Source organism: Scyliorhinus canicula, chromosome 16, assembly GCF_902713615.1.
Source record: "Scyliorhinus canicula chromosome 16, sScyCan1.1, whole genome shotgun sequence".
Classification (NCBI taxonomy): Eukaryota; Metazoa; Chordata; class Chondrichthyes; order Carcharhiniformes; family Scyliorhinidae; genus Scyliorhinus; species Scyliorhinus canicula.
Genome location: NC_052161.1, coordinates 37,836,242 through 37,848,829, shown reverse-complemented (window position 1 = coordinate 37,848,829; position 12,588 = coordinate 37,836,242). Strand labels below are relative to the sequence as shown.

Here is a 12,588-nt window from a genome sequence, read left to right as displayed (position 1 = left end):
AGGAGGGAACTTGGTGCAGGGTGGCAGGGACATCAATGGGGTGTTCAGATCCTTTTACGAGGGGCTGTACCGGGCGGTGCCTCCTAGGGAGGCGGGCGGAATGGGCCGCTTTCTGGATAGGCTGAAGTTCCCAAGAGTAGAGGATGACAAAAGCGCGGGGACCTGACAGGTTCCCGGTGGAATTTTACAAGAAGTTTTCAAATCTGCTGGGCCCGCTGCTTGTGTGGACCCTGAACGAGGCGAGGGGGGGGGGGGGGGGGGGGGGGGGGGGGGGGGGGGGGGGGGGGGGGGGGGGGGGGGGGGGCTCTGCCCCCGACAATGTCCAGGGCAATCATCTCTTTGATCCTGAAGTGGGACAAGGACCCCCTCCAGTGTGGGTCCTATAGACTGATCTCACTCCTTAACGTGGACGCAAAGTTGTTGGCAAAGGTACTGTCCAGAAGGGTGGAAGATGTGGTCCCGATCGTTATCCATGAGGACCAAACGGGGTTTGTGAAGGGGAGACAGCTGAATGTCAACGTACGGCGGCTTCTTAATGTTATGATGATGGCGCCGGTGGCTGGGGAGGCGGAAATAGTAGCATCGATGGATGCGGAGAAAGCGTTTGACAGGGTGGAGTGGAGTTACCTGTGGGAAGTGCTGAGGAGGTTTGGGTTTGGTGAGGGATTCATCAGCTGGGTGAGGTTGCTGTACAGCTCCCCGGTGGCGAGTGTGGTGACGAACGGGAGGAGGTCGGAGGACTTCCGGCTTTCCCGGGGACGAGGCAGGGGTGCCCCTCGTCTCCCCTGCTCTTCGCGTTAGCAAATGAGCCCTTGGCCGTGGCACTGAGGGATTCGAAGAACTGGAGGGGGATTGTGCAGGGGGTGGAAGAGGAGCACCGGTTGTCGTTGTACGCAGATGATTAACTGTTGTACGTCGCGGATCCGGCTGGGGGGATGCCAGAGGTGTTGATACTTGGGGACTTTTCGGGCTACAAGCTCAATGTGAGGAAAAGTGAGTTGTTTGTGTTGCACCTGGGGGACCAGGAGAGGGAGATAGGGGAGCTTCCGTTGAAGAGGGCGGAGAGGAGTTTTAGATATCTTGGGGTCCAGATAGCTAGGAGCTGGGGAGCCCTGCACAGGCTTAACTTTTCGAGGCTGGTGGAACAGATGGAGCTGGGACGCGCTGCCACTTTCTTTGGCAGGCAGGGTCCAGTCGGTTAAGATGGCGGTGCTCCCAAGGTTTTTGTTTCTTTTCCAGTGCCTCCCCATATTGTTTCCGAAGGCTTTTTTCAAAAGGGTGAACAAGAGTATTCTGGGGTTTGTGTGGGCGTGGAAGGCCCCGAGAGTAAGGAGGGTATTCCTGGAGCGAAGAAGGGGGGCAGGCGGTTTGGCGTTGCCCAACCTGTGTGGGTATTACTGGGCTGCGAATGTGGCAATGATTCACAGGTGGGTGATGGAGGGGGAGGGTGCCGCATGGACGAGGTTGGAGGTGGCGTCCTGTGTAGATACGAGTTTGGAGACTTTGGTGACGGCCCCACTTACACTCCCCCACACCCACCGGCAAGATATTCCACGAGTCCGGTAGTGGTGGCGTCCCTCAAACTTTGGGGGCAGTGGAGGCGGCACAGGGGGGGAAGTGAAGGCCTCAGTGTGGCCCCGATACGGAGCAATCGCCGGTTTGCACCGGGGAGAATGGATGGTGGGTTTGGGAGTTGGCACAGTGCAGGCATCAGATGGATGGGGGACCTTTTCCTTGATGGGAAGTTTGCGACTTTAGAGGAGTTGGAAGGGAAGTGGGGCCTCCCCCCTGGGAATACTTTCAGGTATATGCAGATCAGGCCGTTTGTTAAGCGGCAGGTGGCGGAGTTTCCACTGCTGCCGCCTAGGGGGGTGCAGGACAGGGTGCTCTCGGGGACGTGGGTCGGTATGGGGAGGGTCTCGGCGATTTATCAGTTGATGCAGGAAGAGGAGGAGGCCTCGGTGGAGGAGCTAAAAGCAAAGTGGGAGGAGCAGCTGGGGAAGAGATTGAAGATGTGACGTGGGCGGATGCCCTGGAAAGGGTGAACTCGTCCTCTTCTTGCGCACGGCTCAGCTTAATTCAGCTGAAGGTGCTGCATAGGGCGCACATGACAGGGGCCAGGATGAGCCGGTTCTTTTGTTGGGGGGGGGGGGGAAAGAGGAGGACAGGTGCGGGAGTCCTGGCGATCCACCCCCATATGTTTTGGACATGTCTGGCGTTGGAGGGGTTTTGGAAGGAGGTGGCGGGGACTCTGTCCAAGGTGGTCGGTTCCAGGGTGGAGCCAGGCTGGGGGCTCGCGATCTTTGGGGTAGCATCGGAGCCGGGAGTGCAGGTGGCGAAAGAGGCCGGCATCCTGGCCTTTGCGTCTCTAGTAGCCCGGCGCAGGATTCTTTTACAGTAGAGGGACGCGAAGCCTCCGAGCTCGGAGGCCTGGATTAACAACATGGCCGGGTTAATGAAGCTGGAAAGGGTAAAGTTTGCCCTGAGGGGTTCGGTACAAGGGTTCTTCCGGAGATGGCAACCTTTTCTCAACTTCCTGCCGAAAGATTAGAGGGTGGTCAATCTCTGCAGCAACCTGGGGGGGGGGGGGGGGGGGGGGGTTTGGGTTCGCGGCTTGTTAACGGGGTTTGTTTTTGCGACGGTGTGCTTGTTATGTTTTTCTTCCTTGTATTGTTGTTCGTTATTAATTTATTACTTTGTATCGGGGGGGGATTTCTTTTTCTGTTTCTGTGTAAATTTACACCTTGTTTACTTTAACCGTGGGGAGAAAATCTGTTGTTGAAAATCTTGAATAAAAATTATTTTTTTAAAAATAATGAAATAGTGCAAAAGTTGGCGTTCCGGCGGTTTTCAGGGCTGGGTTGATGAGGGCGATGGTTTCAATGGGCGGGAGAGGGCAGGTAGGCAACAATAGGTGGGAGACATGCTGGCGCTGGAGCTGTGGGCCACCAGGCTAGCTGGGTGAGCTAGACTGCAAGAGCACAGTGGGGGTGTGTGTGTATACAATCAATTAGGGATGGGGTTAGGTTACAGAGTGTTGTTGCTAAGGGAGGGGGGGGGGGGGGGGTGTTGTTCGGCTGACGAGGGTTGGAGTTGATTTTAGAAGTGGAGAAGAGGTCAGGGATGGGTGCTGCCAGGAGGCGGGGCCACAGAGATGCAGGGCAGGGGCTGGGGGCAGGCACAGGAAAGGGGATGGCTGACCGGCAAGGGGGGAGGAGGCGCGGTGCCCCCCAACTAGGCTGGTCATGTGGAACTTTAGAGGGCTAAATGGCCGGTGAAGAAGGCAAAGGTGTTCACGCATCTTAGGGCTCTAAAGGTGGACGTGGTAATGCTGCAGGAGACGCACCTGATTAGGTTGAGGAAGAGCTGGGTTAGTCAGGTATTCCACTCTGGGCTAGATACTAAGACCGGGGGCGGGTCACGATTCTGGTGAACAAGCGGATACTGTTTGTGGTGGGGAGTATTGTTTCGGATGGGGGAGGTCGCTACATTATGGTTAGCAGTAAGCTGGAAGGGAGGAAGGTGGTCTTGGTCAACATATATGCGCCAAACTGGGATGATGCGGATTTCATAAAGAGGGTGCTGGGGAAGATACCCGACCTGGATTCCCACAAGCTGGTTATGGGAGGGGACTTCAATAGTTATTGATCCAGGCCTGGACCGGTCACGCTCAAAAACAGGCAGAGTGTCAGCAATGGGAAAAGAGCTGAGGGAGTTCATGGAGCAGATGGGAGGGGGGGGGGGGGTCGACCCGTGGAGGTTTGGAAGGCCGACAGGGTAGGAGTTCTCCTTTTTCTCGCATGTCCGTAGGGTCTACTCCAGGATCGATTTTTTTAATACTGAGTAGGGATCTACTGACAGAGGTGGTGGACACGCAGTATTCGGCAATCACCATTTCCGACCATGCCTCGCATTGGGTCGAGCTACAGGCGAGTGAAGAGAGCTTCCAGCACCCACTGGAAGATGTGGGACTGCTGGCGGACGAAGGGGAGTGAGAGAGGGTGAGGAAGTGTATACAAAACTACCTGAAGGTCAACGATACGGGGGAAGTCTCAGCAGTGGTGGTGTGGGAGGCGCTCAAGGCAGCGGTGAGAGGAGAGCTGATTTCAATCCGGGCTCACAGAGACAAGACGGACAAGGCAGAGACTGACCGACTGTTAGCGGAGATACTGCAGATTGACAGGAGGTATGCGGGGACCCAGAGTGCGGAGCTCTTGAGGGAACGGAGGAGGCCACAGGCGGAGTTTGGGGTGGTGTCCACGGGTAAGGCAGTGGAGCAGCTCAGAAAAGCGAGGGGTGCAGTATATGAACATGGGGAGAAAGCCAGCAGGATGCTGGCTCAGCAGCTCAGAAAGAGGGAGGCGGCTAGGGCAATAGGTAAAGTGATGTATGGAGGCGGACACTTGGTAGAGGATGTGGCGGGTGTGAACAGGGCTTTCAAGGGCTTTTATAGCAGACTCTATAGCTCGGAGCCCCCCGCGGGGCTGGAGGGGATGAGACGCTTCTTAGATGGCCTGACATTCCCAAAAATGGGTAGGGAGCTAGTAGAAGGGTTGGCCGCCCCGATCGGAGCTGTGGAGATATTTGAAGGCTTAAAGGCCATGCAGTCAGGTAAAGCCCCGGGGCCGGATGGGTACCCGGTAGAATTTTATAAAAGTTCTCCGGGATATTAGGGCCGCTGCTGGTCAAGGTTTTTAATGAGGCAAGGGACAGAGGGATGCTGCCCCAGACGATGTTGCAGGCTACCATCTCCTTGATTTTAAAATGGGACTAGGACCCAGAGTCGTGTGGGTCTTATAGGCCGATCGCCCTTCTTAAGGTGGATGCTAAACTGCTGGCAAAGCTTTTGGCCACTAGGATGGAGGATTGTGTGCCGAGTGTTATTATGGAGGATCAAACAGGGTTCATTAAAAGGTAGGCAACTGGTGGCGAATATAAGAAGACTGCTCAATGTGATCATGATGCCCCCAGAGGGTAAGGAAGTGAAGGTAGTGGTGGCAATGGACGCAGAGAAGGCAGTTGACCGGGTAGAGTGCAAGTACTTATGGGAGGTGCTGGAACGGTTTGAATTTGGGGGTGGGTTTCATCGACTGGGTCAGGCTGCTGTATCAGGCTCCAGAGACGGGTGTGAGGACAAACAGGACGACTATTTTAGACTGCACCGCGGGACGAGACAGGGGTACCCCCTCTCCCCACTGCTGTTTGCACTAGCTATAGAGCTGCTGGCAATTGCTCTGAGGGCTTCAGAGGGCTGGAGGAGAGGGGGGGGGTGGGGTTTTGGAGCATAGAGTTTAATTGTATGCAGATGACCTTGTACGTTTCAGACCCAATGGCGGGGATGGACGGAATCATGGGGGGAATTCGGCCGCTTTTCAGGATACAAATTGAATATGACAAAAATGAAATGTCTGTAGTTCAGGAGAGGGGCCAAGGGAACCGGCTGAGGGAGCTGCCGTTCCAGTTAGTTGGGGACAATTTCAGGTACCTGGGAATACAAGTAGCGTGGGATTGGGGTCGACTGCACAAACTGGACCTGTCCCGGCTGGCAGATCAAATGCGAGGGGAGTTTCGGAGGTGGGATGCGCTCCCACTGCCGTTAGCTGGGAGAGTACAGACAGTTAAAATGACGGTCCTCCCGAGGTTCTTATTCATGTTCCAGTGTTTCCCCATTTTCATTCCACGTTTCTTATTTAAGAGGGTAAGCAAGATCATTGTGGGCTTTGTATAGGCGGGCAAGTCCCCGCGAGTGAAGAGGGTGATGCTCCAGCGGAACCAGGGGGAAGGTGGGCTTGCACTGCCGAATTTCAGCAACTATTATTGGGCAGCTAACATAGCCATGATAAGGAAGTTGGGGGGGGGGGGGATCGACTTGGGAGCGGGTGGAGGCAGCCTCATGTAGGGGTACCAGTCTGGGGGCGTTGGTGACGGCGCCTCTGCCGTTCCCGCCGGCGCGCTTCTCCACCAGTCCTGTAGTGGCCACGGCCATTCGGATCTGGGGACAGTGGAGGAGGCACACGGGAGCAACGGTCTGGTCCCCGATTTGCGACAACCATCGGTTTGCCCCGGGGAAGTTGGACGGGGGGGGTTCTGGGTATGGCGGAGGGCGGGGATTGAGCAGATGGGAGATTTGTTTTTGGAAGGGAGCTTACCTAGCTCGAGGGCGCTGGAGGCCAAGTTGACGAGGGGGAATGAATTCCAGTATATTCAGGTGCAGGACCTTTTGCCTGATGGCAGATGCCATATTTTCCACTCTTGCCACCAAGGGGGATCCACGATAGGGTAGTGTCGAGAGGATGGTGGAGGAGGGAAGTGTCTCGGATATTTACAAACAGCTCATGGGGGCGGAGGAGACGCAGACCAAGGAGCTGAGGCATAAATGGGAGGAGGAGCTGGGAGGGAAGATTGAGGAAGGCCTGTGGGCGGACGTGCTGAGCAGGGTTAAAGGGACTGCAACATGTGCCAGGCTTGACCTGATTCAATTTAAGGTCGTCCACCGGGCCCACATGACAGGGTCCCGGATGAGCAGATTCTTCGGTGTAGAGGACAGGTGTGTAAAGTGTCTGAGAGGACCGGCAGACCATGTCCACATATTTTGGCCGTGTCTGGCAGGGGTTCGAGGACGTCATGTCTAGAGTATTGAACACAAGGGTAGGCAAATGAGTCCAGAGGTGGCGATGTTTGGGGTTTCAATGGCCCCGGAAGTCCAGGGGGCGAAAGAGGCCGACGTCTTGGCCTTTGCTTCCCTGGTAGCCCAGAGACGGATACTTCTAGCTTGGAGGGACTCAAAGCCCCCGAAGTCGGAAGCCTGGCTGTCAGACATGGCTAGTTTCCTGGGCTTAGAGAAAATCAAGTTCGCCATGAGAGGGGCGTTGTTAGGATTCGCCCGGAAGTGGCAATTGCACTATGTACTTTGTTTACTGTACAGTCCTTTTGTTTTCTTGTTCTGTATTTCTACTGTTTACAATGCTGAAAAATACCTCATTAAAATTGTTTATTTAAAAAAAAGTTGGAGTTCCATGAATAAACGGGGTAAAGTCTGGAACTAACATAACCCTTTTTAGGAAGGATGTGGAAGCTTTGGAAAAGGTGCAGAGGAGATTTACCAGGATGTTGCCTGGAATGGAGAGTAGGTCATACGAGGAAAGATTGAGGGTGCTGGGCCTTTTCTCATTGGAACGGAGAAGGATGAGGGGCGACTTGATAGAGGTTTATAAGATGATCAGGGGAATAGATAGAGTAGATAGTCAGAGACTTTTTCCCCGGGTGGAACACACCATTACAAGGGGACATAAATTTAAGATAAATGGTGGAAGATATAGAGGGGATGTCAGAGGTAGGTTCTTTACCCAGAGAGTAGTGGGGGCATGGAATGCACTGCCTGTGGTAGTAGTTGAGTCGGAAAATTTATGGACCTTCAAACGGCTATTGGATAGGTACTTGGATTAGGGTAGAATAAGGGAGTGTAGGTTAACTTCTTAAGGGCAGCACGGTAGCATTGTGGATAGCACAATTGCTTCACAGCTCCAGGGTCCCAAGTTCGATTTCGACTTGGGTCACTGTCTGTGTGGAGTCTGCACATCCTCCCCGTGACTGCGTGGGTTTCCTCCGGGTACTCCGGTTTCCTCCCACAGTCCAAAGATGTGCAGGTTGGGTGGATTGGCCATGACAAATTGTCCAAAATTCTATGATTAACCTAGGACAAAAGTTCGGCGCAACATCGTGGGCCGAAGGGCCTGTTCTGTGCTGTATTTCTCTATCTATCTATCTAACCCAATTACAGGATGTGGGCATCAGAGGTTTCCAGTATGAAAAATGGACCTTCGGCCCAACCGGTCCATGCTGCCCAGCTTTTACCATTAAGCTAGTCCTAATTGCCCGCATTTAGGCCATAACCCTCTATACCCAGCTTTCCCATATATCTAAATGTTTTTTTTAAAATACAAAATTGTACTCCCCTCTACTACTGCCTCTGGCAGCTCATTCCAGACACTCACCACCCTGTGTGTGAAATAATTGCCCCTCTGGACCCTTTTGTATCTCTCTGGCTAGACCAGCATTTATTGGCCATCCCGAATTGCCCTTTAGAAGGAGGTAAGTGCCGTTAGGAGGGAGTTCCAGGATTGTGACCCAGCCTTAAGTCAGGGTGGTGAGTGACATGGGAGGGGAACTTCCTATTGGTGGTGTTCCCATGTGTCTGCTGCCCTTGTCCTTTTAGGTGGCAATTTTCAAGGATTAGGAATCCCAAAAAGGCTAGCTGAGCTCCTTCAGTGCATCCTGTAGATCAGGGGTGGGCAAACTACAGCCCGCGGGCCGCATGCGGCCCACCAAGTCATTTAAAAAATAAAAAAAAATTTTTTTTTTTTAATTTTAAATTTTTTTTAGCATGGCCAATCCACCTAACCCGCACATCTTTGAACTGTGGGAGGAAACCGGAGCACCCGGAGGAAACCCACGCACACAGGGGGAGGACGTGCAGACTCCACACAGACAGTGATCCAGCCGGGAATCGAACCTGAGACCCTGGAGCCGTGAAGCATTTATGCTAACCACCATGCTACCCTGCTGTTCTATGTTCTATATGAGGCGCCCAGAATCATAACCGGGTGAAGTAATTATTTTACTTAATATACTATGCGGCCCTTTAAAATTGTGAATTTCTGAATGTGGCCCTTGCACGGAAAAGTTTGCCCACCCCTGCTGTAGATGTTCCATCAATGGTGGAGGGAATTAATGTCTGTGGAAGGGGTAGCAATCAGGTGGGCTGCTTTGTTCTGGATGGTGTTAAGCCTCTCGAGTGTTGTTGGAGCTGCACTCCTACTGGCAAATGGAGAGTATTTTTCAACAGACTCCTGACTTGTGCCTTGTAGATGGTGAACAGATTTTGGAAAATCAGGAAGAAAGTTACTCACTGCAGTATTCCCAGCCTCGGACGTGCTCTTGTCGCCACAGTGTGCAAATAGTTCGTTCAATTCAGTTTCCGGTCACTGGTAACCCAGGACACTGACAGTGCGAGATTCAATGATGGTAATGGCATTGAATGTCTTGGGGTGATGATTAGATTATCTCTCGTTAGAGATTGTCATTGCCAGGCATGTGTTACTTGCCACTTGCCAGCCCAAACCTGGATATTGCCCAGGTCTTGCTGCTTTTGAACACAGACTGCTTGAGGTATCTGAAGTCACGAATGGCGCTGAACATTAAGCAAACATCAACAAACATCCTCACATGTGATCTTATGGTGGGTGGAAGGTCATTGATGAAGCAGCTGGTTGGTCCAGGTCATTACCCTGAGGAACGGCTGCAGTGATGTCCTGGAACTAAGATGACTGACCTCCAGCAAACACAGCAATCTCCTATTTTTTCCCCCAGGTAGGACTCCAACCAGCAGAGGTTCACCACCCCCGGATTCCCACTCACCAACGTTTTGCTAGGACACTCTGTCAAATGCTGCTGTCAAGGGAAGTTACTCGCACGTCACCTCTGGAATTCAATTATTTTGCCCATATTTGAACCAAAGCTGTAATGCTGAGTGACCCTGGCAGAACCCAAACGGAGCATCTGTGAACAGGTTATTGCAAAGCAAGTGCCACCTGAAAGCACTGTTGAAGACCCTTTTCATCACTTTATGGGTGATCGAGAGTAGACTGATGGGGTGATAATTGGTTGGACTTGTCCTGCTTGGCTAAGGGTGCAGCAGATTTTGGAGCACGAGTCTTCAGTACTATTGTCAGAATGTTGCTAGTCATCTTCCTGCTATCACGTGAAATGAATCGCATTGGCTGAAGACTGGCATCTGTGATGCTGGGGGGCCTCCAGAGGAGGCCAAAATGGATCATCCACTCTGCACTTCTGGCTGAAGATTGCTGCAAATGCTTCAGCCTTATTTTTTGCATTGATATGCTGGGCTCTACCATCAGTGAGGATGAGGATATAACCGAGTTGTTTAACTGCCAAAACCACACAGCTATTCATGAATGTGTGTGGCAGGGCTGCAGAGTTTAGAATTGACCTGTTGGTTGTGTATTCACTTAGTTCGGTCTATTATTTGCTGCTTATGCAGCTTGGCACACAAGTAGTCCTGTGTTGTAGCTTCTCCAAATTGACAACTCAATTTTAGATATGGTTGGTGTTGCTCACTGCATGCCCTCTTGCACTCTTCATTGAACCAGGTTGATCCCCTGGCTTGCAGAAATGGGAGAGTGAGGGATATGCCATGAGGGTACAGATTGCGGTTAATAATAATAATAATAACAATCACTTATTGTCACAAGTAGGCTTCAATGAAGTTACTGTGAAAAGCCCCTAGTCGCCACATTCTGGCGCCTGTTCGGGGAGACTGGTACAGGAATTGAACCCATGCTGCTGGTCTTGTTCGGCATTACAAGCCAGCTATCTTAGCCCACTGTGCTAAACAACTCTGCTGCTCATGACCCATAGTGCCTCATGGATGTCCAGACTGGAGTTGCTAGGTCTGTTCGAAGTCTATCCCAGATAGCACAGTGGTAGTGCCACACAACACAATAGAGAGCATCCTCAATGTGAAGACGGGACGGCCATCACTCCTACGTGTAGGCCAGACCAGGTAAGGACAGATTTCCTTCCGTAATCGACATTAGTGAACCAGGTGGGTTTTGTGACAATCGACAATAGTTTCATGGTCATCATTAATTGCAGATTTTTATTGAATTCAAATCCCACTATCTGCCACAGTGGGATTTGAACCCGATTTCTGGATTACTCATCTGGTGATAATACCACTACACCACCGCTTCCTCCTTTCCTAAAGTCTATAAGAAGGGGTGAAAAACATGAATTAATCTGGGCAATGGATTTAAATCTAAACAAAATTTAAGTAATAATTGATAAATATTGCCTACTTTTATCTGGATATGGCATTCAAATTTTCAAAAGCCAATTAATTAATAATGCTTGAATAGAGGCATTGATGGCAAAAATATTAAGTAATATATGCCGATACTGTCATGGACAGATGCATCTGCAGCATGCAGGCGAGGATGAGGTCAAGTATGTTTTTCCCTCCTCTTGGCTCCATCACCATTTGCCGCAGACCGAGTCTGGCAGGTATTCCTTCTAAGACCCAGCCAGCTCAGTCAGTAGTCATGCTAGTGAATCACTCCTGGTGATAGGATACATTTTGTGCTCTTGCTTTCTCCAAGTGGTGTTCAACATGGAGGAGTGCTGATTATCAGCTGACGGTGGGGATGATACGTGGTAATCAGCAAGCAGTTTCCTTGCCCACGTTTGACCTGGTGCCATGAGACTTCATGGCGTCTACAGTATATTGAGGATGCCCAGGGAAACTGACTCCCAACTGTACCACTGTGCTACCTCTGTTGAGTCTGTCCTGACAGTGGGACAGCACATAACCAGGGAGGATGGTGATGCCTGGAACATTATCTGTAATGTATGATTTCATGAGTATGATTATGTCAGGTTCTTGCTTGACTCGTCTGAGACACAGTTCTCCCCAGGTTAGCAAGGCGGGACGATGGGGCTGGGTCTGCCATCGTTGTTTCTGGTGCCTGGCTCGATGTTGGGTGGTCGGTCTGGTTTTAATACATTTTGTTGGTTTTGTAGTAGTTTGATACAACTGAGTAGCCATTTCAGAGGGTTGTTGAGAGTCGAGCCACATTGCTGTGGATCTGGAGTCACATGTAGGCAAGACCGGATAAGGACAGCAGATTGACTTCCATAAAGGGCATCAGTGAACCAGATGGGGGTTTATGACAATGGTTTCATGGTGATCATTAATTCTAGATTTTTATTGAATTCAAATTCCATCATCTGTCACAGTCAGATTTGAACCCGAGTTCTGGGTTACTGGTCCGGTGACGATACCACTATGTCACCGCTTCTAACAGTCTTAGAAATGTTGCAGCAAGCCAGTCAGTTCAAGGGCAATAAGGAATGGGCAACAATGGTTGGTCTTCAGCAATGCCCGCATCCCATGAAAGAATAAATAAAATAAGAAATACGGTCATGTTCAATTCACAATAGGGCACTACAAGAAAAACAAAGCAATCGCACTGGGTCATAACACTACCCTCTCAGTTTCCTTCCTCCATTCGCAGCCACAAATAGTATTCTTATTTAGACAAAGGCCAAACAACTAGAAATAGTTTTACACACACACACACACACACACACACGTGAAATGGTGCAGAACAAAATTTGACTGAAAAACCTAGCTTTGGAACTGGCATTTGTTTTGTGATTAGGTTACAGTTATGCAGTATAAATTTGTTACTTTTGCAGATTAAATGAGTTTGCAGTTTCTCTGGAGAAAAGGAAACCATAGTAAAAATTCCTACCAATGTGAGCAGTCGTGCAAGCTGTCGTGAAGAGCTTTCCGCAGAACCGAATCTTTGTCATAAATACCCCATGTTGCTTGTAGCACCGAGTCAAGCAGACAGTCACCTGCTGTGCGGTTCCAGAGAGCATATAGTCGGCTGTCCAGGCGGCTTCCTAGCTCCAAGGACCAGTTTATAATGGGAGATTCTTCCTCTAATTCTACAAAAGCAGAGTTAAGAATGACAATAGCCTTGTTTAAGTTATTAATCTTCAAAT

The 12,588-nt window shown here is 51.0% G+C and overlaps 1 protein-coding gene across 5 annotated transcripts in view; it reads right to left on the bottom strand.

Annotated features, from left to right (window-relative positions):
- Nucleotides 1-12,588, bottom strand: part of LOC119979707 (ubiquitin thioesterase ZRANB1) — a 105,415-nt gene that overhangs the window by 23,443 nt on the left and 69,384 nt on the right. For all 5 annotated transcript variants that reach the window (XM_038822267.1, XM_038822265.1, XM_038822264.1 and 2 more), the window contains one exon: nucleotides 12,333-12,531. In XM_038822267.1, the coding sequence (XP_038678195.1) occupies nucleotides 12,333-12,531 (199 nt within the window). The remainder of the gene's footprint in view (nucleotides 1-12,332; nucleotides 12,532-12,588) is intronic.